General features: G+C 32.4%; 1 protein-coding gene, 1 non-coding gene and 1 pseudogene across 8 annotated transcripts; 2 read left to right on the plus strand and 1 right to left on the minus strand.

Moving 5' to 3' along the window:
- LOC146951394 (beta-amylase-like) lies at nucleotides 1-6,590 on the minus strand. 7 transcript variants are annotated; one of them, XR_015027900.1, is made up of 9 exons: nucleotides 6,422-6,588; nucleotides 5,804-5,926; nucleotides 4,043-4,089; nucleotides 3,224-3,516; nucleotides 2,639-2,695; nucleotides 1,323-2,165; nucleotides 751-915; nucleotides 557-655; nucleotides 1-458 (listed from the first exon to the last, which is right to left on the minus strand). XR_015027900.1 is itself a non-coding variant. In XM_085747358.1 (9 exons), exons 1-4 carry the CDS (start codon nucleotides 6,467-6,469, stop codon nucleotides 3,430-3,432), a joined length of 300 nt encoding a protein of 99 aa, XP_085603484.1. In that variant the 5' UTR covers nucleotides 6,470-6,590; the 3' UTR covers nucleotides 1-458; nucleotides 557-655; nucleotides 751-915; nucleotides 1,323-2,165; nucleotides 2,639-2,695; nucleotides 3,168-3,429. The 7 variants fall into 7 exon arrangements, 3 of the variants coding, with proteins under 3 accessions (XP_085603484.1, XP_085603485.1, XP_085603483.1); XR_015027901.1 differs by having other exon boundaries at nucleotides 3,158-3,516; XM_085747358.1 differs by having other exon boundaries at nucleotides 3,168-3,516; nucleotides 5,804-5,921; nucleotides 6,422-6,590.
- A 9,019-nt stretch (nucleotides 6,591-15,609) lies between these two features.
- On the plus strand, nucleotides 15,610-15,681 carry TRNAD-GUC (transfer RNA aspartic acid (anticodon GUC)). Its single transcript has one exon. It is a non-coding gene; the product is annotated as a tRNA-Asp (tRNA).
- A 1,141-nt stretch (nucleotides 15,682-16,822) lies between these two features.
- LOC146951396 (uncharacterized) lies at nucleotides 16,823-19,780 on the plus strand (annotated as a pseudogene).
- Nucleotides 19,781-21,674: the final 1,894 nt, after the last annotated feature.

Genomic DNA, 21,674 nt, shown 5'->3' on the forward strand with positions numbered 1-21,674 from the left:
TTTGTAATTGTTTAATTGATTCATTTCTATGGTTTGATTCTTCAATTTTGATTATACAATGTCACCAATTTTGATTAAATTATCATACACAAATTGTCAAATATGAACCAGTAAGGCTGCTATTAAGCTTGTCCCCCTAATTAATCTATAAACATATATAATAATATGATTTATTCACTCAAGATTACATATATATAGCTATATCTATATATATGTTCAAGGAAAAGAAGCCCTCTTTTTCATCAGTTTCTTCAAAGTCAATGACAAAGCCTTTGCCATCCTGCTTCAAATAGTCAGCCATTCTGGCTCTGGAATCTCAATCCTCGAGCTTTTAAGGATCTCTGAGGAAATTTTGTATTTGGAGTCCCTCTCATGCATGATATATGGCCTCACTAATCCTGGACTCACCGCTTATGGTGACATCATAAGGGCTAGTGCACCTACTGGAAGTCTGTCCCCTGCATTTCCAATTTTCATATAAATATTCCAACATTAAACATTACATAACAAATTTTAGTAAAATGCCAAGTCATCGTATGAAATTGTTCCATCATACCTCGGTCAACCTGCCACGTACACGCTTATAAGACTGATAACTACACCTTTCAGCATCATGAGTAAAGCTTAATGTAAGAATCTCGGCATCATGAGCACCCTGAAACAATATGCAGGATACAAATGACCATGAACATATATGTATACACGTGGAACTGTGCACAAATTTCTACAACAAAAAATACACAAACTCACATTAAATTCTCCAATACCAGGAAATACCCAGCCTAGGCATTCTGAAAAAGAAAGATATCTAAGTTCTCCAGCAGGGCCAAGTCCTACCTCAATGTCTATCAAAAGCTCAGATTCTAAAAAATTTGCCATATTCTCTCTATAACTCTTCATATAGTCGCTATATATCTGCATCAAACACCAATTAAGGGAACTAAGGGAAAAAGTGAAATACAATTTTTTATATGTCATTGCTAAATACGTGACAAAGTTAGTGAAAGAAGTAATAATAAAAAGTGGTCGAAAAACAATTTTCAAGTTTTGCTTATGTTTAGGAGTCAAGTTATTCATTTAAACTTACAGACAGTGGAAATTAATTGTGATAGTAATAAAATATGCAAAGGTTAATGTATCTGAACTAAAACAAAAGAATACGGTCGTAACGAATATTTGCATAGGCAACGCGGAGTTTGAAGGACCGTAAAGCAGACCTATAGAGAAAGAGATATAATATGTTGTATGTTGTTTGTTCATGATTTGGTTTCTAAACCATAAGGAAGTTGCGAAAATCAAACTAAACGAACAATAAACCTTACATGAATTTAATATCTTTGGAGTCACGAACCATCTGGAGAAGAAGAGGAGGTTTTTCATTCTTTCCATCAGATAAAAATAAATGCTTCCCTGTTTTACCAAGAAACCGCGAAAGACGAGATGCTGTTTTCTCCAAAGAGGGAAATCCACATAACAAAGGAACCTAAAGTATGTGAAATTCCAAAACCATGTCATGAAGCTTTCACCAACACAGATTAGTATGACATGCATATTTTTTTACACAATGATGTTGCAAACTCCTATTTAATTACCCTCAATAACCATCACTTGTAGCAGAGTAATCAGCCAAAGTAAAGGAGACAGAAATTACATTATTTGCAGTAAAGTTTCATCAGACAACTCACACAAAATTTAATAAAAGAAAACATGATATACTACATGTCCAAAAGAATTAGCTGCTTATGCCCTCTACAACCAAGGTGCGGCGTTGCAGACATAATAAAATTAATAAGCTCCAGTCCTGCAAGCTTGTTGGCTGGTAGCGAGCAATAAGTCCATTAGTTTGTCCTGATTTGCATTAAAAGTTAAATGCCTAAAGCAATGACCTAAAAGTGATACTAACTATATAAATTATACATGTGTTTCAAATATTAACCATGCTGACTACCTAAAAGGTGAATGCCATCTAGTATGTAACAAACAAAAATATGGTGGGAATGAACTTATCTTGTATATAATTAAGCCAAATTCTGAAATTCATATAATTGAAGAACTGATAGGAAACAAAGTAACAAATTCCTCCATACACAAATCATTGAAGATATTTTGCATTGGCTGCAACAATGCATTGCAATTACTGCTGCATAAAATAAGTTATCACCAATCTGACCATGGGTAAGGAAAAAAATTGTGAGTCTTCACATACACTAAGGAACAACAAACCTAAATATAATCATCAGGAACTAAAAGAATGAAATGAATCAAAAATTAATTTTTATCCTATTCACTCATTATTATAACATAAACCAACATTATTTCTCAATAATTTGTGACTAAGATACATACATACTTATAACAGTCCATATGCAAGATAATATACATGCCATTTATTCAATAAATACCTACTTCAACCATCAATGAAGTTCAAAATTCCAAACACAATTATATGTGTTCTATGCTTTACCTTGTCCTTGAGACCACCTTCAAGTGGCAAAAACCACCTCAATTCATTTGTAAAATAAAACAACTTTCAAATGGTGTAAAAGCATATTGGAGACTTACAAATCCTTAGACAGGACCATGCAAGATTCATAATTCAGATTTGCAAACACAACATTTACATAGCTTTTCTGCTTACTTTCAGATATGGCAAAGCTCCAATTACATTGTCATAGTCACTTCTGTTGACTTGAATCTGTGTACCACAATAAACAAAAGTTAGAGATGAGAAAATTAAGGGAAAAATGAGCAAATCTACCTAATCAAATAGAAGTTTTCTATTTACAAAACAACATATATTTCAGCCATAAATAAAAAAAAAATATTGAAATATGGAAGCTAAGTTGATGTATCATAGGATCATCTTCACCAACCTTCATGAACAAACACAATTATAAAAGTCAGAATTCCTACAAACAAATCTAAACACTCACAGCCAATCCAAACATACATCTTTAAAAAACATGGTAATTTTGGTCTTTGATAGCAATAAAATTGATTCGAATGAATCTAAACACACAAAAATGAAAGCTAATATTTGCAAAGAAATGTGCAAATTTTTTGAAAGGGCAAGCAGAGATAAAAACTTGGTAAGCTTTCAAGAAATCAGCAGCATTAAACATCTTTTGGCTCATATATAATATTTGTGTACTGGTACCAGCACCAACCATGCGCGCTTCAATCGCATTCGCAAAGTAATGAGCCATTCTCTGTGATGCATCACCTGAAGGACAAGAATGCTTCCTATTCTGCTTCAACAATTCATTAGCAGTCCTATTGTCATTAGCAGACACAGCTTGTGCACACAGAACCAAAAGGGTCCTCAAATCCACAACATCCCTCTTCCTCCCTTGTTTCTTCGAACGTGCCTTCCCTCCATCAAGTTCACCAACCTGTGTTCTACTCTCCACCACTGATCCATCCTTTTGTTCAGCACGCAACGACACATTTTCTTTTTGTAAGTTGCATGGCCAATGAATTCAAATTTCTGTACATACCAGATGCACCATGTAGAACCTGTAGCAAAAAACATTTTATGCTAAAGTTTCAATTCCACGACAAAAAGCTGAAAGTTGAAAATGAGCAGAAGCAAAAGTGTATTGCAAATTGCAAAACTTTCGTGATAACACCAGATCACACAATAAATTTCAAGATCTTTGCTCTTGCAATCGCTTCTAGATGGCCATAACCATTGCATTGAGAATTATTTCCCTGATTGCTGTGTTGGAACTGATATTGGGGAAAAGGTTTTAAGGCAAGCAACTGGTTACATGGTTGCACAACTCTAGAAATTTCAGAACCTGAATTGTGCTACCAATTGCTAGTTTTTCAAAAATACTTTAAAAACAATTCTCCATTAGAAAGATTAGGCAAAAACTAAACTTCTAAAAGCATTGAACCACTTATTTTACATTATAATCATACATATTAATATTATATGTAATATTTAAGCCATGAGGTGCATAAATATGCTTCTATCATATCCTTGCAAGTGATCCAAAGGTATGTGAGTGTAGCAAGAGAGTGAAGAAAGAGAACATACAAAATCTTTGAAACACAGATTATCAGCTCCAATAAAGCTTGTTCTCTCTGCCAAGATGAAAGTAACTGAAGTCAGATATCCAATTTCACAGAAAAACCTAACCTTTGAGAATGACCTCACGAACAATTGGCCTTACCACAAATTTACAATCACAGATAAACTGAGCATTTAAAATCTCTGGAAAATGAACTCTTACCCAATAGCATAGTCAGAAATCCAAACCACCTCTATCATAGGATCACTATCTACAACTACTTGTCAACAAAATTTAGTTTGTATAATCTGCCTACTCAAATCTTTTTCAGTTTACATTGAACTGTTATCAATAGTGCATTTCATAAACCCATTTTTATCTTCATCAAATCTAACAAACAACTGAACCTCAATAAGAACACCCAATTCAAAATTTAAGCTACAAAATTTTAATTTCATCAAATCTGACAAATGAAAGAGTACAATATGGCAGACAGATGCATATAAGGATCATTTAGCTTGTGAGAATTCTTTCAAATCTACTAATATATTAAATTCCTTTTCTTAAAGAGTGATAAAGAAGCAAGAAAAATATTTTAAGTGTAAGATACAATATGATGCTTTATTCTCTTATGCTGATTCAATACACCTACATATAAACAACTTCAACAAATAAAAGTTCATATTTATGTATCTTTCCATGATTGGTACTCATGAAGTTATATGTGCTGCTAATGAGCTTTGGCGTAAAAATAAGGAAGACAGGGAGGAATATCAAGGTTATAAGTTGTTTTATGCGTATTCTATATATCATTGTCACATTACCAAAATGCTCTTTTCTGTAAAAAAATTCTTTGCATTGGGACTAATCTAAACCTGTTTCAGATGGATCGTTCTAGAGGTTTTGAAATTGAGACCAAGAAAAATGATGAGACCAGACAGACTATATTCTAAATAGACTCTAATGTCATAATTTAAATGCACATGCTTCAGTTGCTATCTTTCCAACATTACTGCTATCATACATCTCTGCTATCATAAATTCAAGAACATCATAAGAGAATAAAGCATCATATGTAGATTTAATAGTGTTCAATGCTGCAATCCAGATAAAAATCAAGTACTAAATCTCAAAATATCTAATATTATTGCCAAAAATCAATATTTTTTAGCACATCAAATGACAGAGCAAACCTATTTTCTCTAGAATCTTGTGCTACCAACTGTAACCATCAAAAACACCAAGCTAAATGTATCAAACCAAATTATATCAAAATCCTCTCAAAGTTAAACATGAAATTGAGACATAATCTACAAATCCTCAAGAAAAATGATGAGACCAAACAGACTATATTCTAAATAGATGTTAACAGGTAAATTATTCACCAAATAAGAACAATTCAATCATATCAACCTCAAGAGTCTTCAATTACTCATATCAAACAGACTATAACTTTCATTTTCACCAATTGAAAACCCATAAAAGTATTTTCAAAATCCAGACACACATTTTCAGCAATAATTTTTTTTTACAATCCCTTCAACACCAAACAAAATTTCCAAAACTTGCATACCAAAAAACTATAAATCATAATACTCAAAATGAACAGACCATACCATAATCAAACTAAACATATATTTTCCTATAAAACAAACACCAAATAAAAAAATCAACATACATGCATAAAACAAAACCACCAAACATACCCAAAAACATGTCACAACACATGCAAAATACAAAAACAATCACTCAACATCATACAAACACAAAAAACCTCAGAAAATTACCTTGTAAGTATGGTGGCTTAGTAATTACCATTAATACCTCTTCTATGGCCTTATCTTTCTTAGCTTCAATTGCCCTTACGACCTTGATTTCACCATGGCATGTAGCAAGTTCATTAACCTTTTCTGCAACAGATTAAAACTTGTTCATAATTATTTTTTATGGCATTTTAGATAGTAACATATGAGAGGATCCATATTGAACAGATTCATATATCACTGAGACTACAAATATGCCATCAATTTTTAAGTCATCAAGTAAACAATTCATGCATCACCAATTTTAGTCAATTTCACAAACACCTTATGTGCAATTTATACCAAGTGTGATTTCATCTCAAAAGAATCAATTTTTTCACAAGTTACTTGTATAGAAACATCACAAACAAAAACATAATCACACCAAAAACAGAATCAACAACCAAAAAAACCCAGAATCACCAAACCACAAAAGCAAAAACAAAAATAAAACAGAAAACACACAAAACTCATTTCAATCTGAGACATGCATGGCATTAGATTCATGAAAAACCCTAAAATTCCCTTTTCCCCCAAATGAAAACCTAACCCTAAATTCATCAAATTTCAACATGCATGAGGGAAAGGAAAAGGGAAACTCACCTTAAAATTGAAGCTTGCCTTCTTCTCCAATTTCCCTTCTTCCTCCATCGGCTTCTTTTCCTTCTTCTCCTCTCCCTCCCTTCTCTCGTTCTGTTTTTTTTTTCTTTTTTCTTCTCTGTCCCGTGTTCTGTTTTCCTTCTTGTTTTTTTTTCCTTTTCTTCATCAACAAAAAAAACACATATATAGGTAGGCAGCTCCATTTACTAATTTACGAAAATGCCCTTATTAAGGGCAAAAGTGTAATTTCCACGGACTATTATTTTTATATTTAGTTTAGTAGATTCAAGCGTGTTTCAATGCGATAATATCCGGTCTTTTTAAGTTTAATCAGAAGTTTTAAGTTCGACTAATAAACGCATCAAAGCTTTGTTGTCAGGGCCGGTCCAACATGTCAAGAGGCTTAAAACAAATTTTTTATAATGAGGTTTTCTGGAATTAAAATAAAATAACACAATGCTTATTAAAAGCATAATAAATCAAATTTTGTTGAATCTAAGATTTGAACTTTGGTTCAAAAGAATTTGAGGCCTTAAAATTGATCAACTAAGCTAGACAAATACTGATCATTAGTATGTCATATTATATATTTATAACTAAATTGACTTATTTTGAGGCCTTTTTTTAACTCAAAATCTTGAGCCCTAAAACCCTCGCTTTGGTGGCTTGGCCCTTAGGCCGGCCCTGTTTGTTGTCTATGTACATATATAGTCTTATCGGATTCTAGCAATAAATGTGAATAGAGATACACATATAGCTTGAAGTTTTGATGAAAAGTTGTTTGTGACTATGCTATGATTATAAGAGAATCATAAGGAGGTTTAAAGGACTCCATCATTAGGAATGATTGAGGTGCCCTGCCTCAAAGAAAAAGACAGTTAAATCCCAACTTTGAACCATTCATGAAAAGAGGAGGCAAACCCCTTTTGTGGTGAAGTTTTGAAGTTGTGTCTCAATATGGGCGAACGAAATGTTAAGAAATCTCTAATTAATTAGTATTATTGAACTGACTTGTTTTTGTTTCATACATACATTGAGCTGCATAATGCATATTGATTATTACCAATTAATTATTATAAAACTCACACAATGACTATGTGTGGCTCTTTTCAATGCATGAACTAATCAATGTTGATTTTATTTTTTATCAAGTACAGTACAATACTATCCGATTCAAAAAAAAAAAAAGTAGTACAATACTATAAATTTATTTTTTAAAGTTAAATAAATGGATGTCTGAGGTTCGATTTTTTTTTTTTGATAAAGAGGTTCGAATCTTGACCATCATATACAATACATATATCTACCAAATGAGTTAAACACACGATGACCATTTAAGTGTTTTTGTATACTCCTGTATTAGAATCATATGCTTCTATATCGTTCATAATATCCAAATCAATCTCAATCACATCAATTAAAAAGATTTTAAGAGCTGGCTAGCTGGATTTGCTTTACGATTTTGTGAATGAGATGTTTTACTTACACCAATAATAATTAAGACGACCTCTTCAAAAAAATAATAATTAAGACGAATGTTTTCATTAAACTTTTCAATTAATCACCTTTTCAATTGATTATTAGGATCCAAAATCTGATCCCACCACACGAGCAATAAGTCTATCATCAGATAGTAGCATCCATGAATGCCAATTAAAAGCACACAAAATAAGTAAAATAGTCATTAAGCATTGAAATTCTCTTTCAATAAGTCAATTAATTAATGTCTTATCAAAATGTGAATGACCACTACAACTTTCGGATCATCGATTAGTGTATAATATTTTCTTACTCCCTCCGGTCCTAAATATAAGCAAATTTGACTTTTTACATTCATTCAATTAATGATGTATGTGGTCCATAATATGAACCACATACATCATTAATTGAATGAACCTAAAAAGTGAAATTTGCTTATATTTAGGACCGGAGGGAGTAATTGTTAATTAAATCTTATCAATGTGTAACCTCCGTGAGCCTGTTTATAATTTGATTCCAAAGAATAAGTGTATAAATTCCAAAAAATTTCATATCGTTTTCAATACCGCACGTACTGGTTCCATTATTGCACTGTTCTTTCTCATTTTGGTTTATTTGATAGTAACCTTTAATCAGCTTCCATCACATTATGATGTGGTAATTTAGATATTGTAGTTAAAAAAAGGCTTAATTAATGATTTGGTCCCTTAAGTTATTTGTTGGTTACATTTTGGTCCCATAAGTTATTAACGTTACAATTTGGTCCCTTAAGTTATTTGTTGGTTACATTCTGGTCCCATAAGTTATTAACGTTACAATTTGGTCCCTTAACTTACTTTTTGGTTTCGTTTTGGTCCCTTAACTTATTTTTTGGTTTCGTTTTGATCCCTTAACTCTAATAACATAAAGGACCAGAGTGGTTGACGGAGGAAGAGTTAAGGTACCAAAACGAAACCAAAAAATAAGTTAAGGGACCAAATTGTAACGTTAATAACTTATGAGACCAAAATGTAACTAACAAATAACTTAAGGGACGGGACCAAATTGTAACGTTAATAACTAATAGGACCAAAATGTAACCAACAAATAACTTAAGGGACCAAATCATTAATTAAGCCTTAAAAAAATGAAGTCAAACTGAATGTACCACTAAATAGTGTGTTCTTTTACAAAAGCACTTGAAATAAACTTGTCCAAAAAATAAATTTTAGGTTAAGGCTATTCTTAGAAAATGAAAATAAATATTGGACTTTTTATGGAGAAAATAATTATTGGACTTGACACTCACAAAACAATGCTTACGTTGCTGCATATAAAAACCAATACATCATCTAATTTTTTTGAGTTTACTTTCATAATTACTAGTATATTTACCCGGCGTTGCCGGAGTTAGGCATATAATTTTGTATACTCGTAAATTTATAGATGTACAGACAAATATAATTAACTGGATTTAGTAAAATTATTAACATATATATATATATATATATATATATATATATATATATATAGAATAAAATAAACATTTTTTAAGTATCCGGACTTGCAAAAATATGTACCCATTATTATATTAGTAAAATTATACAATTGTCATATTACTTGAATAAAAATCTTCTCGTCATGAAATAAAATATAATTGTATTGTCTAATTAATGATTTTTGTTTGATTAGTAATTTCTTATCAAGTGAAAGTGTGTGGTATAATATTTTTGTCTTAAAAAAATAGAAGGAATAAGTCTAAGATGTGTCAATTCAGTGGTAAAAGTCTGACTTTGTAGCTTCAAGAGATGTTGTCCAAATTTCACATGAAACGGTTGTAAAATGATCATTAGAATCACACTTATTAAAAAAAAAATTACGAATAAATTCGACATAATTTCAATTATTTTTTAATAATACATTTTTTTGTATAAAAAAATTGTTTTACACGTTGATATTTTCAAATATTTGTAAATATCTTAATATCCACTAATACTCGCTTGGCGGATATTCATGCAAATATGAAAATAACATAAATATCATTTTTATCAAATAAAGAGAGATAACTACTACGTATACCCGTGGACATCCATTATCATCTCCTGTAAGAGTATAGTAACAACAACAATAAAATAATCATAACAATAATTATATTAAAAAATAATAATAAACTAACACTTCCATTAAAAAAAATAATCTCAAAGTATAAAGAGAAAAAAATTGTTCCGAGTCCAAAAATAATACAAACCTTATGATAATTGATTCAAAAATGATAAATATTTATTTTATATTCTAAATAACTGCAGCAAAATTTTGTTAATGTATAAGAAAATAAACATGTAAGAAGAACAAATGAAAGAAACATTGATAAATTTAGCTTTTTCAGCTGTTGTTTGACAAATGAAAATGTTCAACATCGTATCTTTTTTGCTTATATACCACAAAGCATAGTAAAACAAAATGAAAACGTACTAAAAAATAAATGAGTATCTTTCACTATTTATTCTCAGAAGAAAAAAGAAACACCCATACAACAAATAAAGAATAATAAGATGAAAAAAATAACATAAGAATAATTATACTGAAAGGAAAATAGTCAAAGATAAATACTATAAAGTAAGAAAAATCCCTAATAAATAGAATGACAAAGAGTGCTGGGGAAAAAGAAAGCAAGATAAAAAAAATAGTATTTTGTTTATGGATAAAATAATAACATATATCACATCATGAATAAAACACATAAAAAGTGTGAGAATAATATAATTGGTTAGTTTCCATAGAAAAAATATAAGCAGTTAGATATTTATAGAGAAAATATAGGTGGTTGTTCCATAGAAATATAAGAATTTAACGAAATAAATGATGTTAAAATAAAATTAGAAAATAAAAAAAAAATTTGGACGATAAAATCAAAGTAGATGTGTATTATTTGTTGAGAACTTGAGATGTCTATGCTAGATAGAGAAATGAGTTTAGTAAACAAAAATATAAAAGTTAATATGAAAGTAAACGTGCACATGAACAACTGTCAAAAACTCATAAGAAGGTATTTCTATTGCATCAAATAGACCCAGTGTGAGATAATAGTATATGAAACAAAGAAGGTTTGAGTTTCGGTTTCTGCTCAAAATATGTGATTTTGGTGATTAACAAAATCTCATTTATTTATAGTTAAAAAAAAACAAACCGAAGCCTTTTTCTCCTCAATGAAAAAACTAATTGAATAATATGGTGCTAAAAGATTATATAATAACTAATTGAAACTTCTTTTCCTAAAAAAAAGAAGAAGAAAAAAGGAAGATTTAATGGACAATATTGAAATTATTATATATAGTTTGTTGAGATATTTTGGCTACATAAAATATTAGAAATTAAATATAAAATTAAATAAAATATTTAGTGGATAAGATCAAAAGTTTGTTGAGATATTTATGTCAAATAAAATATAAAAAATAATAAAAATATTGAGAATAAACGTGGAAGTGACACGTGGCATAAAAAACCTTACTTTATATATATACTATTGATGTATGGAGGATGCCTTAGTTTTAAATATATAAAAAAGAAAAGAAAAAGAAATCACTATATTCCTTTTTTTCAAAATTAAAATATCCTTACAATGTTTCAACTAAAATTGAATTTTATTGATGTTGCAGAATTGTTTTAGATATAAATTTACGCTATGTTTGGTCATGGAACTCAATATTAGTTTCAATATATTGTCTGTCTCCCAAGACTAAATATCCTTTCTGATGTGTTGTTACCGCGGCTAAGCTTATTTCAGCCCATGTCGGAGCTTATTTTTTATATTTGTCACAAGAAGAGTGCTGATACAGGTGGCTGTGTTGTGGCTCTGTTATGGCAATTATGAGCAGCTAGGAATGATGTTGTTTGGAACTCTAGTCGTGATACACCGTTGGGAATTGGGAGGTTGGCGTTGAGCAACTGACAACAATGGAAGCTTGCCCAAGAAATGAACAGTCCGAAGAGGAGTGCAACTCCTCCCTTGCCCGCGCAGATTCGATGGGAAAAGGCCAATCATGGATGGTTGAAGTGTAATGTTGATATTGCGTTCGATAGCTCCGAAGGGTTTTCGACTACAGGTTGTTGCTTTAGGAATGCCGACGGGGTGTTTATTGTTGGCCATTCAATGCAGAAATATGCTCATATATCAGTCCTTGTGGGTGAGGCTATGGCGTTGCAGGAAGGAATTCAAGTTGCGATTGCAAAATGATGGGATAAGGTCGTATTTGAGACGAATTCTCGTACTCTAGTGGATCGAATTTCAGACCAGAGTAGTGGTATATCATATTTTAATGTTATAGTCTCTTCTATTGAGTCTATGGTAGCTTTATTTTCCAACTTTGAGGTGAAGTTTTTCAGGCGTCAAGCGAACATGGCTGCTCATACAATTGCTAGGGCGACATGTTCTTGGCCTAGTCGCCATGCTTTTGAGATTTGTCATCCTTGTATTGAATCTTTTTTTAATTAATGATATTAGTTAAATTTGCTTTGGTAAAAAAAAAAAAAAAAATTATATATGCTTCTGCCTGTTACATGTTATCCTAGCTGATAAGTGCCAAAAATAAGTTAAATAGCATATATATTTTAGGCACTTAAATTACTTGTTTTGTAAGTTATCTCATGAAAAAGCACTAAATTAATAAAAAAAATATCAATATGTGCTTTTTATGTCTAATACCAACCAATTATGTAGGGATTTGCTTGCCAAGAGAAAAAGATCAAAGAAAGTGAAGAAAATTAGATGCTGTCATCGTGGCTAAGCAAAGTCAAAGCCATGTCAAAGCAATGCAAGTCAGAGAGCAAAAGAAATCTGAATATGGGAGCGTGGCTAAGCAAAGTCAAAGCCATGAAGTGTGGCTAAGCGAGAGATATGCGTGGCTAGGCGAGCTAAGGCGGTTTTGGACATCCAGAGCTGATGTGGCAGAAACCTAATGGGGAAGAAACCTGAGTCTGGCTAAGCGAAGTGAGCGTGGCTAAGCCACGCTGCAATTTTCCAGAAATTATATAAATAGCCCCAAACCTCAAACCAAAGGGATATTATGTTATTTTAGAGAGAAAAACCAGAGGAAAACTAGAGAGAACATCAAGGAACAAGGAGCTACAAGGATTGGAGAGGACTTGCAAGATCATTGAGACATCATGGCTTGGTTATTCCTTTTCTTTTATTCTCTTTGTAAGGTTACCATGAAAATGAGTAGCTAAACTCTTTTGTTGGGATTAAATGTAATCAAATCTACTAGTATGTATTCCCTTTGATTATGAAGTTGTTTGGTCTTAGTTATCTTTTGATGTTGATGTTGTTCTTGTTTTTCATTTTAATCTTATGGATTTGAATTGTGATTGAAAGATACCTTTTGAATCTAGGTTAGAATAATCCTCTATCAAATCTTGTGTTCTAGACATGGAATTTAAGTTATGATAATCACTTTGAATATTGGAACCCAAAGCTTTTGTATCATTGAATAGTTTGGGAAATCAACTATACAATGATACAATCGACTATTGAATCGTTTAGTAGTTTGGGAAATCGGCGACTGAACGACTCAGTAGAACTCACGACATCATTTGGACACGAATGATGTTGCTGAGCAATATGTGATAATATTGATTGATAATTAGAATCCGCAGCACTAATCCAAGAATACGTATGAGTAGGTTGATGAAGTTTAATCCCATCATAGTTATTTCCTTGTTAACTTTCATATCTTTTACAATTTCGTAGTATTATAGTTCATGAAACAAAACAATCTTGAAACCCTAGCTCAGAACGATATCAATTGTTGAACGACTTAGAATATCGCATCAGTCCCTGTGGAGACGATAAACAAAAATACTTACTTTTGATACTACATCACTAGCCCGATTTGATTTGGTGGCTGAGCACAATGTAAGTGGTTCGGACGAAATTGATGAAACCCAAAAACCAAACCGAATAAGTATTCGATCTTGTTTGGTTCGGTTCAAAATTGAATCGAACCAACATAAATCGATCTAGTTTGGTTCAATTCTCAGGGTTTTTAATCTTGAGATTAAGCTCAAAATTAAAGCCCAACATATAATACTCTTTAATTCATTCATTTTCTCCTATTATCATCTCATCTCTTAACTCATACTCTATTTTGTTTTTACTAAAAAAGAACATTAGCCGTCAGTCAAACTTAACCCATCGTTCCCCACCGCCGTTGGGATCGTCCATCTCTTGGTTTGTTTTTTCATGTTAGTCATACAACGTTGTTAGAAAAACACATAATATGAAAAACAAAGTTCCACGAAATATTTGAGTATGTTGTATTGAGAAATACAAATTTGTGAAAATATAAAAAAAAATTAAATAAATTTTCATACAAACCGATCAACCGAACCAAACCGGTTAGTTTTGTTTAGTTTCTTTTTTGAAAAAATAGTAAAAACCAAACCAAACTGACCCGATGAATTCATTGGTTCAGACATTTTTTTGACTAAAAATCGATCCAAACCGAACTGTTACACCTCTAGTAAGCAGTCTCGCATTAGATAAAAAGGTTAAGGTTGATCAACATGTAACATGCAGAAACATATAAGAATACTTTTCTAATGTGAATTTTAAAGAATACCTCTTTGATCTTTGTTTTTTCTGTGAATTTTAAACATAGGTATATAAGTGACTCTTCAACGCACATTGTAAAAAATTGGTTTCGTGAGGGATCACTTATAAGAGTACCTCTTTAATACTTGGTCTTATAAGGTATTATGCACCTATTAAAGACTTTGTTTGTTGAGATGACAGGTGTCCAATTCATTAATCATACTCCTTCCGTTTTAAGATAATTTAACAATGTGTGTATTATTCACATAACATATTTTGATCATATTTTAATTAATGTATAATTACAAATATTAACATTTAAGATGTTGTTTGATTTGCCTCGAAATGAATATTTAAAAAGATAAAAAAAATATAATTTTTTTTATCATAGATAGTTAAAGATATTCATAATTAAAGTTGTACATTTATATATGTGTAGTGGTTATTTAAAAATATGGGGAGGATAGTATATATGTATGCACACACAGAGTGTATTAGTTGGTTGATAATTTATTATAAACCAAACATAAACCATTAGTGCAATTGAAGCTGATTCAAGAAGCAATATGTCTCCAAGGTTCCCCAAAAGACCTATATATATGCTGAATGATTGAGGCAGCTATGAGTCGATAAGAGACCAAAAGACAAAGCTATATTGGTGTATCTATACCTGTAAGACAAATGGGACGGCATATCTCTATTAACTAAGGCAACCAAATCTAATACATTGCCATTCAAAGCAAAAGCAAGAATAATAATTACTCAAAGGTCCTATAATAATAATAATAAGTGACCTAAAATCATCAATCAACTTACATACATACAAGAAGCAGACAAAAATTGGCCTATTCAAAGGTAATTATTTCTTCCACGAAAAAAATGGTCGAGAAATAGTAGACAAAATGTTGGAATTGGCAATTATGGAATCAACCATATAACAAGATTTATACCACATATTCTATACACATCTCAATCAAGAAATATAACACGAAACAAAGTCGTTAGGATGAGGTTAAAAGCATAGGAACATAATGAATTGAAAGAAAAAAGATGAGGTTATTGCAAACAATGTTATTATACTATTCTACAAGTGAACTAGCATCACAAACAATATTATTATACTATTGTGAACTAGCATCAAACAGTCGTTGTAGTATAGTGGTAAGTATTCCCGCCTGTCACGCGGGTGACCCGGGTTCGATCCCCGGCAACGGCGATTTTTTTGTTATTTTTCTCTGATTTTTTCTTACAAAGCGAAAGTAGACTCCTTTGACATACGGAAATTGAAAAAAATAAATGATGAAAAGCTGTTTTAAATTTTTTTAAATAAATATGAAGGTATGCTTTTAATAACCAAATTTATTTCATCACGATCAGACTTTTTTTTCATTTCTTACAAAGCGAAAGTACACTCCTTTGACATACGGAAATTGAAAAAAATAAATGATGAAAAGCTGTTTTAAATTTTTTTAAATAAATATGAAGGTATGCTTTTAATAACCAAATTTATTTCATCACAATCAGACTTTTTTTTCTTTCAAAAAACATAGCAAAGAAAAAAGTTTTTTGTTTTAACACATTTTATCAATCTAAGCTGCACTAATTGACCCAAAAAAATTAAGTTTTAAATCCTTTATCTTTTAAAATTGCACAAATAAAATTTTTTTCTTCATTTTTTACTAAAAAATTGTTGAGTTGGCAACCACATAAGAAAATCTTATTTTTTTAAAATCTTTTTATTAAAAATAAAAAAACCCATAAAATATGAACACATTCACCATCTTTTTTCATAAACTAAAAAAGATGTTACTCAACGAAAATTGCTTTTTTGACATCAAATGTTTCCTAACAACACAAGTAAATGACGAAATAACTCCAGTGTTAGTTAATTGCCGCTGCTTTTTTCCCCCAAAACCAGTAAACCCCTACCTCCTATTCACTCACCACCTTACCTCACCATTACCTAAACTCAAAAAATCCTCATTTCAAAAATGTTGTGTCAAAATCTTGGTTCCAAATCACTGCTGATCGATTGCTAGGACGTTTCTACACACAATATGCATCAAAGAACAGGTATTACACGGTTAAACTCCATTACATTTGATTGCTTTTTCTGTTTTTTTTTTGTACTGTCACGAGAATGAGCGGCAATTAACTACCGTTGGGTATCAGCGGCTGTTAACTGCCGCTGGTAACTTAGAAATTTTTTCAAAACTTCATTTGGCAGTGCTACTGCCTAAAAAAAAAATTCGCAATATTTTTTTTCTTTTGTTTTTTTGGTTTGTTTATGTTATTATATGATATTAGATACATGTTTATTAATTAGTTTACAAATTATATGTTGTTTATTTATAGATATGGTTGAGAATGCGGATGATGATCCAGATGATCGAAAACGTAGTGTTGTCGATTCCGTTAAGGTTGAAGCTCCCATTAAGGTCGAAGCTTCCGTGAAGGTTGAAGCTTCCGTTAAAGTAGAGGCTTCAAGCATCAATTCCGATGTGTGGAAACTTCATGACAACGAAGTGGACACGACTCATTTCTTTTCGACACGAGATACATGGAAAGATAAAGAGGAATTGCTCGGTTGGGTCCGTCGACAAGTAAATAGGGCTGGATTTACGGTTATCATTAGAAGATCTTACGAAGGTAGAAATTCTATGTTGGAGTTGGTTTGTGAACGGAGTGGAGAGCACAAAGTACCAAATAGAAAAGTGAAGCATGAAGCAACGAGATCAAGAAAATGTAGGTGTTTGTTCAAGGTGCGTGGATATGTCGTCAGGGAAGACAATGCTTGGAAATTGGCTATTCTTAATGGTGTTCACAACCATGAGATGGTGCCGTATGTAGCAGGGCACCTTCTTTTCGAAAGATTAACGGAGGACGACAAGAAGATTGTACATGACTTGACCGATTCTTCGGTGAAACCAAAAAATATTTTGTCAAATTTGAAGAAGAAAAGGAAAGAGTCCATGACAAATATCAAACAAGTCTACAATGAACGTCATAAATTCAAAAAGGAAAAAAGGGGTGACTTGACGGAGATGCAATATCTAATCTCAAAGTTGGAAGAGAATGGATATGTTTATTATGTAAGAGAAAAAAAGGAAAGTCCAACAGTTCAAGACATATTTTGGACTCATCCAACATCGGTAAAGTTGTTTAACAATTTTCCGACTGTTTTGATAATGGATTCCACGTACAAAACCAACTTGTATAGTATGCCATTATTTGAAATAGTTGAAGTCACCTCAACCTATTTGACATATTCGGTTGATTTTGCATTTATGACGTCGAAGATGGAGGATAACTTTACTTGGGCTTTGTAAATGTTGCTTAAACTTCTTCGACCAAATAGTGATATGCCTAAGGTGGTAGTGACCAACAGGGACACGGGTATGATGAATGCCGTAGCGAATGTTCTCCCCGATAGTAGTGCAATACTTTGTTATTTCCATGTTGGCAAAAATGTTAAATCAAGAATCATCACCAATTGTAAAGTTAAACAAAATGTTTCTTGTGGTGGATGGGCAAAAGAAGATTGTCGACGAGGAGAAGCATAGTAAGTTAGTTGATACCATATTTGATGCATGGGAAAAATTGGTTGAATCTCCTACTCAAGAGTTATATGCAGGTAATCTATTGGAATTCCAAGATGCTTGTAAGGATTATCCAAAGTTTCTTCACTATGTTGAAACTACCATTTTGAAGCCTTTTAAGGACAAACTAGTAAGGCATGGACGGCCCTTGTGTTACATCTTGGGTGCAGGACCACGAACAGAGTTGAAGGAGCTCATGGTGTGTCGAAGGAGTATTTGTCCACCTCCAAGGGTGATTTGGGTACTTGTTGGCAAAAAATAGATGAGATGTTGGCAAATCAATTTGGGGAGATACAGTCATCGTTTGGTAGGAGTGTTACGGTCTTGGAAAATCGATACAAAGATGTCACTTTCTACTCCGGTTTGGGGGGTCATGTGTCTAAACAAGCCATGAACTTTATTTTTGTGGAAGAAGAGCGTGCTAAGAAAACCTTGTGCATCGAGAAGAAAACTTGTGGTTGTGTTCAAAGGACGTCATATGGCCTACCTTGTGCATGCTTCATTGCTATGAAAATCCGTCACAACAAGTCCATTCGATTGGATGAGATACACCCGCATTGGCATAAGTTGTATATGGGTGGAGAAGAAAGTAATGAAGATTTGTTTTCGGTCGCAGAGGAGTGGCGTGGTATCCAAGAACGTCTCGAAAGAGTTCCGTTCCAAATGAAACTAGAAATCAAAGAGGGTTTGCGGTTGTTAGCGTTTTCGGAGACCACAATGTTGTCACCACCTCCAAGAAAGGTGCCAACCAAAGGAGCTCCCAAAAAAATCAAAACTACACGAAAAACGACACGTAGGATCCCATCTTCTTGGGAGACTATTGATTCTCAACATCCGAAAAGTCAATCTTCACCACGAAAAAAATCTTCACAACCTAAAAGAAAAGGTGCTCGCATTGGCATTTCTCCGGTTCCGGTTCCTAAGCCTATCTCAGTTTCAAGAAATTATGATCCATCGAGTCCTATGTATTACATGCCAAAGTTCATGAGACCATACATTGAGAGAATTGTGGATGTTATTGGTGATGGACATTGTGGGTTTAGGGTTATAGCAAAATCCATGGGTTTGACGGAAGAAAGTCATGTTATGGTGCGGAGAGCGCTTATTAAAGAGTTGATAGAGCATAGGAGCAAACACATCGAGATATATGCAAGCGAGCCATTGCATCCTCCCAAAAATCCTAGTAGTTTTGCACCTCCCGACAAATGGTTGACATTGCCGGATATGGGACACATCATTGCATCTTGTTACAATAGGCCGGTGGTAGAGATGACTACCCTTGATATTGGAGTCTCCGAGACTATTTTCCCACTTAGAGGTCGGCCTCCGGTTAACCCGAAAAGCAACATGATTTGCCTTGGTTTAATCCCAAATCATTTTGTCATTCTTTCGTTGAAAGATGGTTGCCCACTACCTCCATCATCCACGGAGTGGAAGCTACACAAGAGCGAAGAGGCAGCAACATGGATGGATGAATTCTTGGATCAACACAATCATTTTCGAACACTCATGGAGATTGAGCTACGAGAGAGATCGGTTCCACCAAAAAAACCAACCAACCAAGACAATCCTATTTTGTTGAATGACACTCCGGTTAAAGCAAACGAAGACTTTGAAGATGTTTTGGAACATTTAGATGATTTAATTTCATTAGGTGAAATATGACACTTTTTGGTCGGTGTTCATCCGTTTTTTGGTCGATACGCGCCGACGTATTTTTTGGGATATATAATGTAATGACTCATTTTTTTGGATAATATGTAATTAACCTTTAATGAATTATATATATATATATATATATATATATATATATATATATATATATATATTTGAGTTTCGCATTTATTATAAATTAATGTACTTTACGTGTAATGTGTTGCATAGTGTGGAAAATTTGACGAATTTCAAACAATTGTGAAACGCTAACGCATTATCGGTTTTGTGTAATGTTACCGAATAATTGATAAACTATGAAATGTTGATGTTTGTGATTGCTGGATGTTGTTGTTTCGGTTTGATTTCATGCGGAATTGCCGTTTGAAATTACAGGTATAAACAGGCCAAAATGGCTAAAAAAACCATTGCAGACTGCACAAGTTCTGTTTACTGGTGTGAACGGCAGTTAACTGCCGCTGGTGCCAGCGGTTGTTAACTGCCACCGGTTACTTGAGCGGCTGTTAACTGCCGCTGGAGGCTATTAAGTAATTTTCTTGTATCATTGTGAACTTTTCTATGTCAGAAAAGCAATTTTCTTACTCAACTACACCTCCAAATAGCATGAATCTTGGTGCTAATGTTCCCCACCATCTTTTTCTTCAATAAAAAATCAAAATACTGAAATTCTAAATAAATCTTAGAAAATAATATGGAGGTTGTCACTAAGAAAAACCTTAAGTCTTCCAACAACATCACCGTACATATGACTAGTACAATCACTAAGAAACCCCATTAATTTCGCTCAGATCTTCCTCACTAAACATTGATAATCCACTCTCTTTTTCAAACCCTTTCACCATAAAACAATGTTGATCGTGTAAAATGAAATACATAGTTAGCGGGGTATAACAGTGCATACACATAATTTTGCATAGATTCCTGCCTTGACTAGCAAAATTAAGTCTAGATATCATTTGATAGATTGACAGCTCAGGCATATCTTCTAGCATGCAAATTGCAAATTCCGCATTGAGAGTGCATATCAATTATCAAGAGAAGAAGAAATAAGAACTCAAGTGATTATAAAAGGTTGGCCTCAAAATATATTTCAATGATTACTCAAATTAATACAACAAAAGTATTACATCATTTATATGTTTGTATATATATGTATCAAAAGAAACTGCAAATTGGCAGTAGGGTGAAATAAAATTCCTATCAACTATGTATGATGGTTACAACAAATACAATATGAGCAAATGAAAAATTGGGGAGGGAAAATAAAAAATAAAAAGAATCTTTCTTGTTGGAGAAAGAGTGCAAACTATCTCTTTTGGAAGTTAAAGGACTTGTTTGCAACAACGAAAATAAAGGCAAAGCCCACGGCGATTCCACCAACCACAAGTGCTCACCATCCTATGAAGTCGTGTTTGATACCAAAAAAGTCGTCAAGGACTCTTTTTTTTCTTTTCTTAACATAGTTAGCTTGATTGAAATTTCATTGCTTTGTTTTCTCGATAAGTTGATAATCATCTTTGAGGCATGTCAGACATTAAACATGAATATTTCTCAAACTTTATATTTAAACTTTGGTTCATTATGTTGTAGAAGTCTATCTTTTTCCACTAAATCCAACCCACTCATTCAATATAGTTACTCTAATCCTTAACATTAATATAAGAAATCACATTCAAAAGCATTTGCATAATTTCAATATTTGTTGCTTATACTGCCAAAATATTTGTTTACTTTAAAAAAATGTTGATAGATTTTAATTGATGGCTGACGTATGATGCAATTTTTAGAATGAATCAATGTTTGGTATGTATCATAAGTTTAAATAACAAGATCCTCTAAATTAACAAATAAATCTATGAAATTGAAGGTTGTTAATCTATTTAGTCTCTCTTAGGATCAATTTCGAAGAATCTAAATGACAAAATATATATAAATG

The sequence above is a fragment of the Medicago sativa genome, chromosome 2 (assembly GCF_051527215.1).
Source record: "Medicago sativa cultivar Bolivia chromosome 2, Bolivia_mono, whole genome shotgun sequence".
NCBI lineage: Eukaryota > Viridiplantae > Streptophyta > Magnoliopsida > Fabales > Fabaceae > Medicago > Medicago sativa.

Coding starts and splice junctions, on each gene's coding strand:
- LOC146951394 (XM_085747358.1), bottom strand. CDS start 6,469: ATGGAGGAAGAAGGGAAATTGGAGAAGAAGGCAAGCTTCAATTTTAAG. Junction 5,922..6,421: donor AGGCAAGCTTCAATTTTAAG/GTGAGTTTCCCT, acceptor GTTGCAGAAAAG/GTTAATGAACTTGCTACATG. Junction 3,517..4,042: donor ATCTGTGTTTCAAAGATTTT/GTATGTTCTCTT, acceptor TTTTTGCTACAG/GTTCTACATGGTGCATCTGG.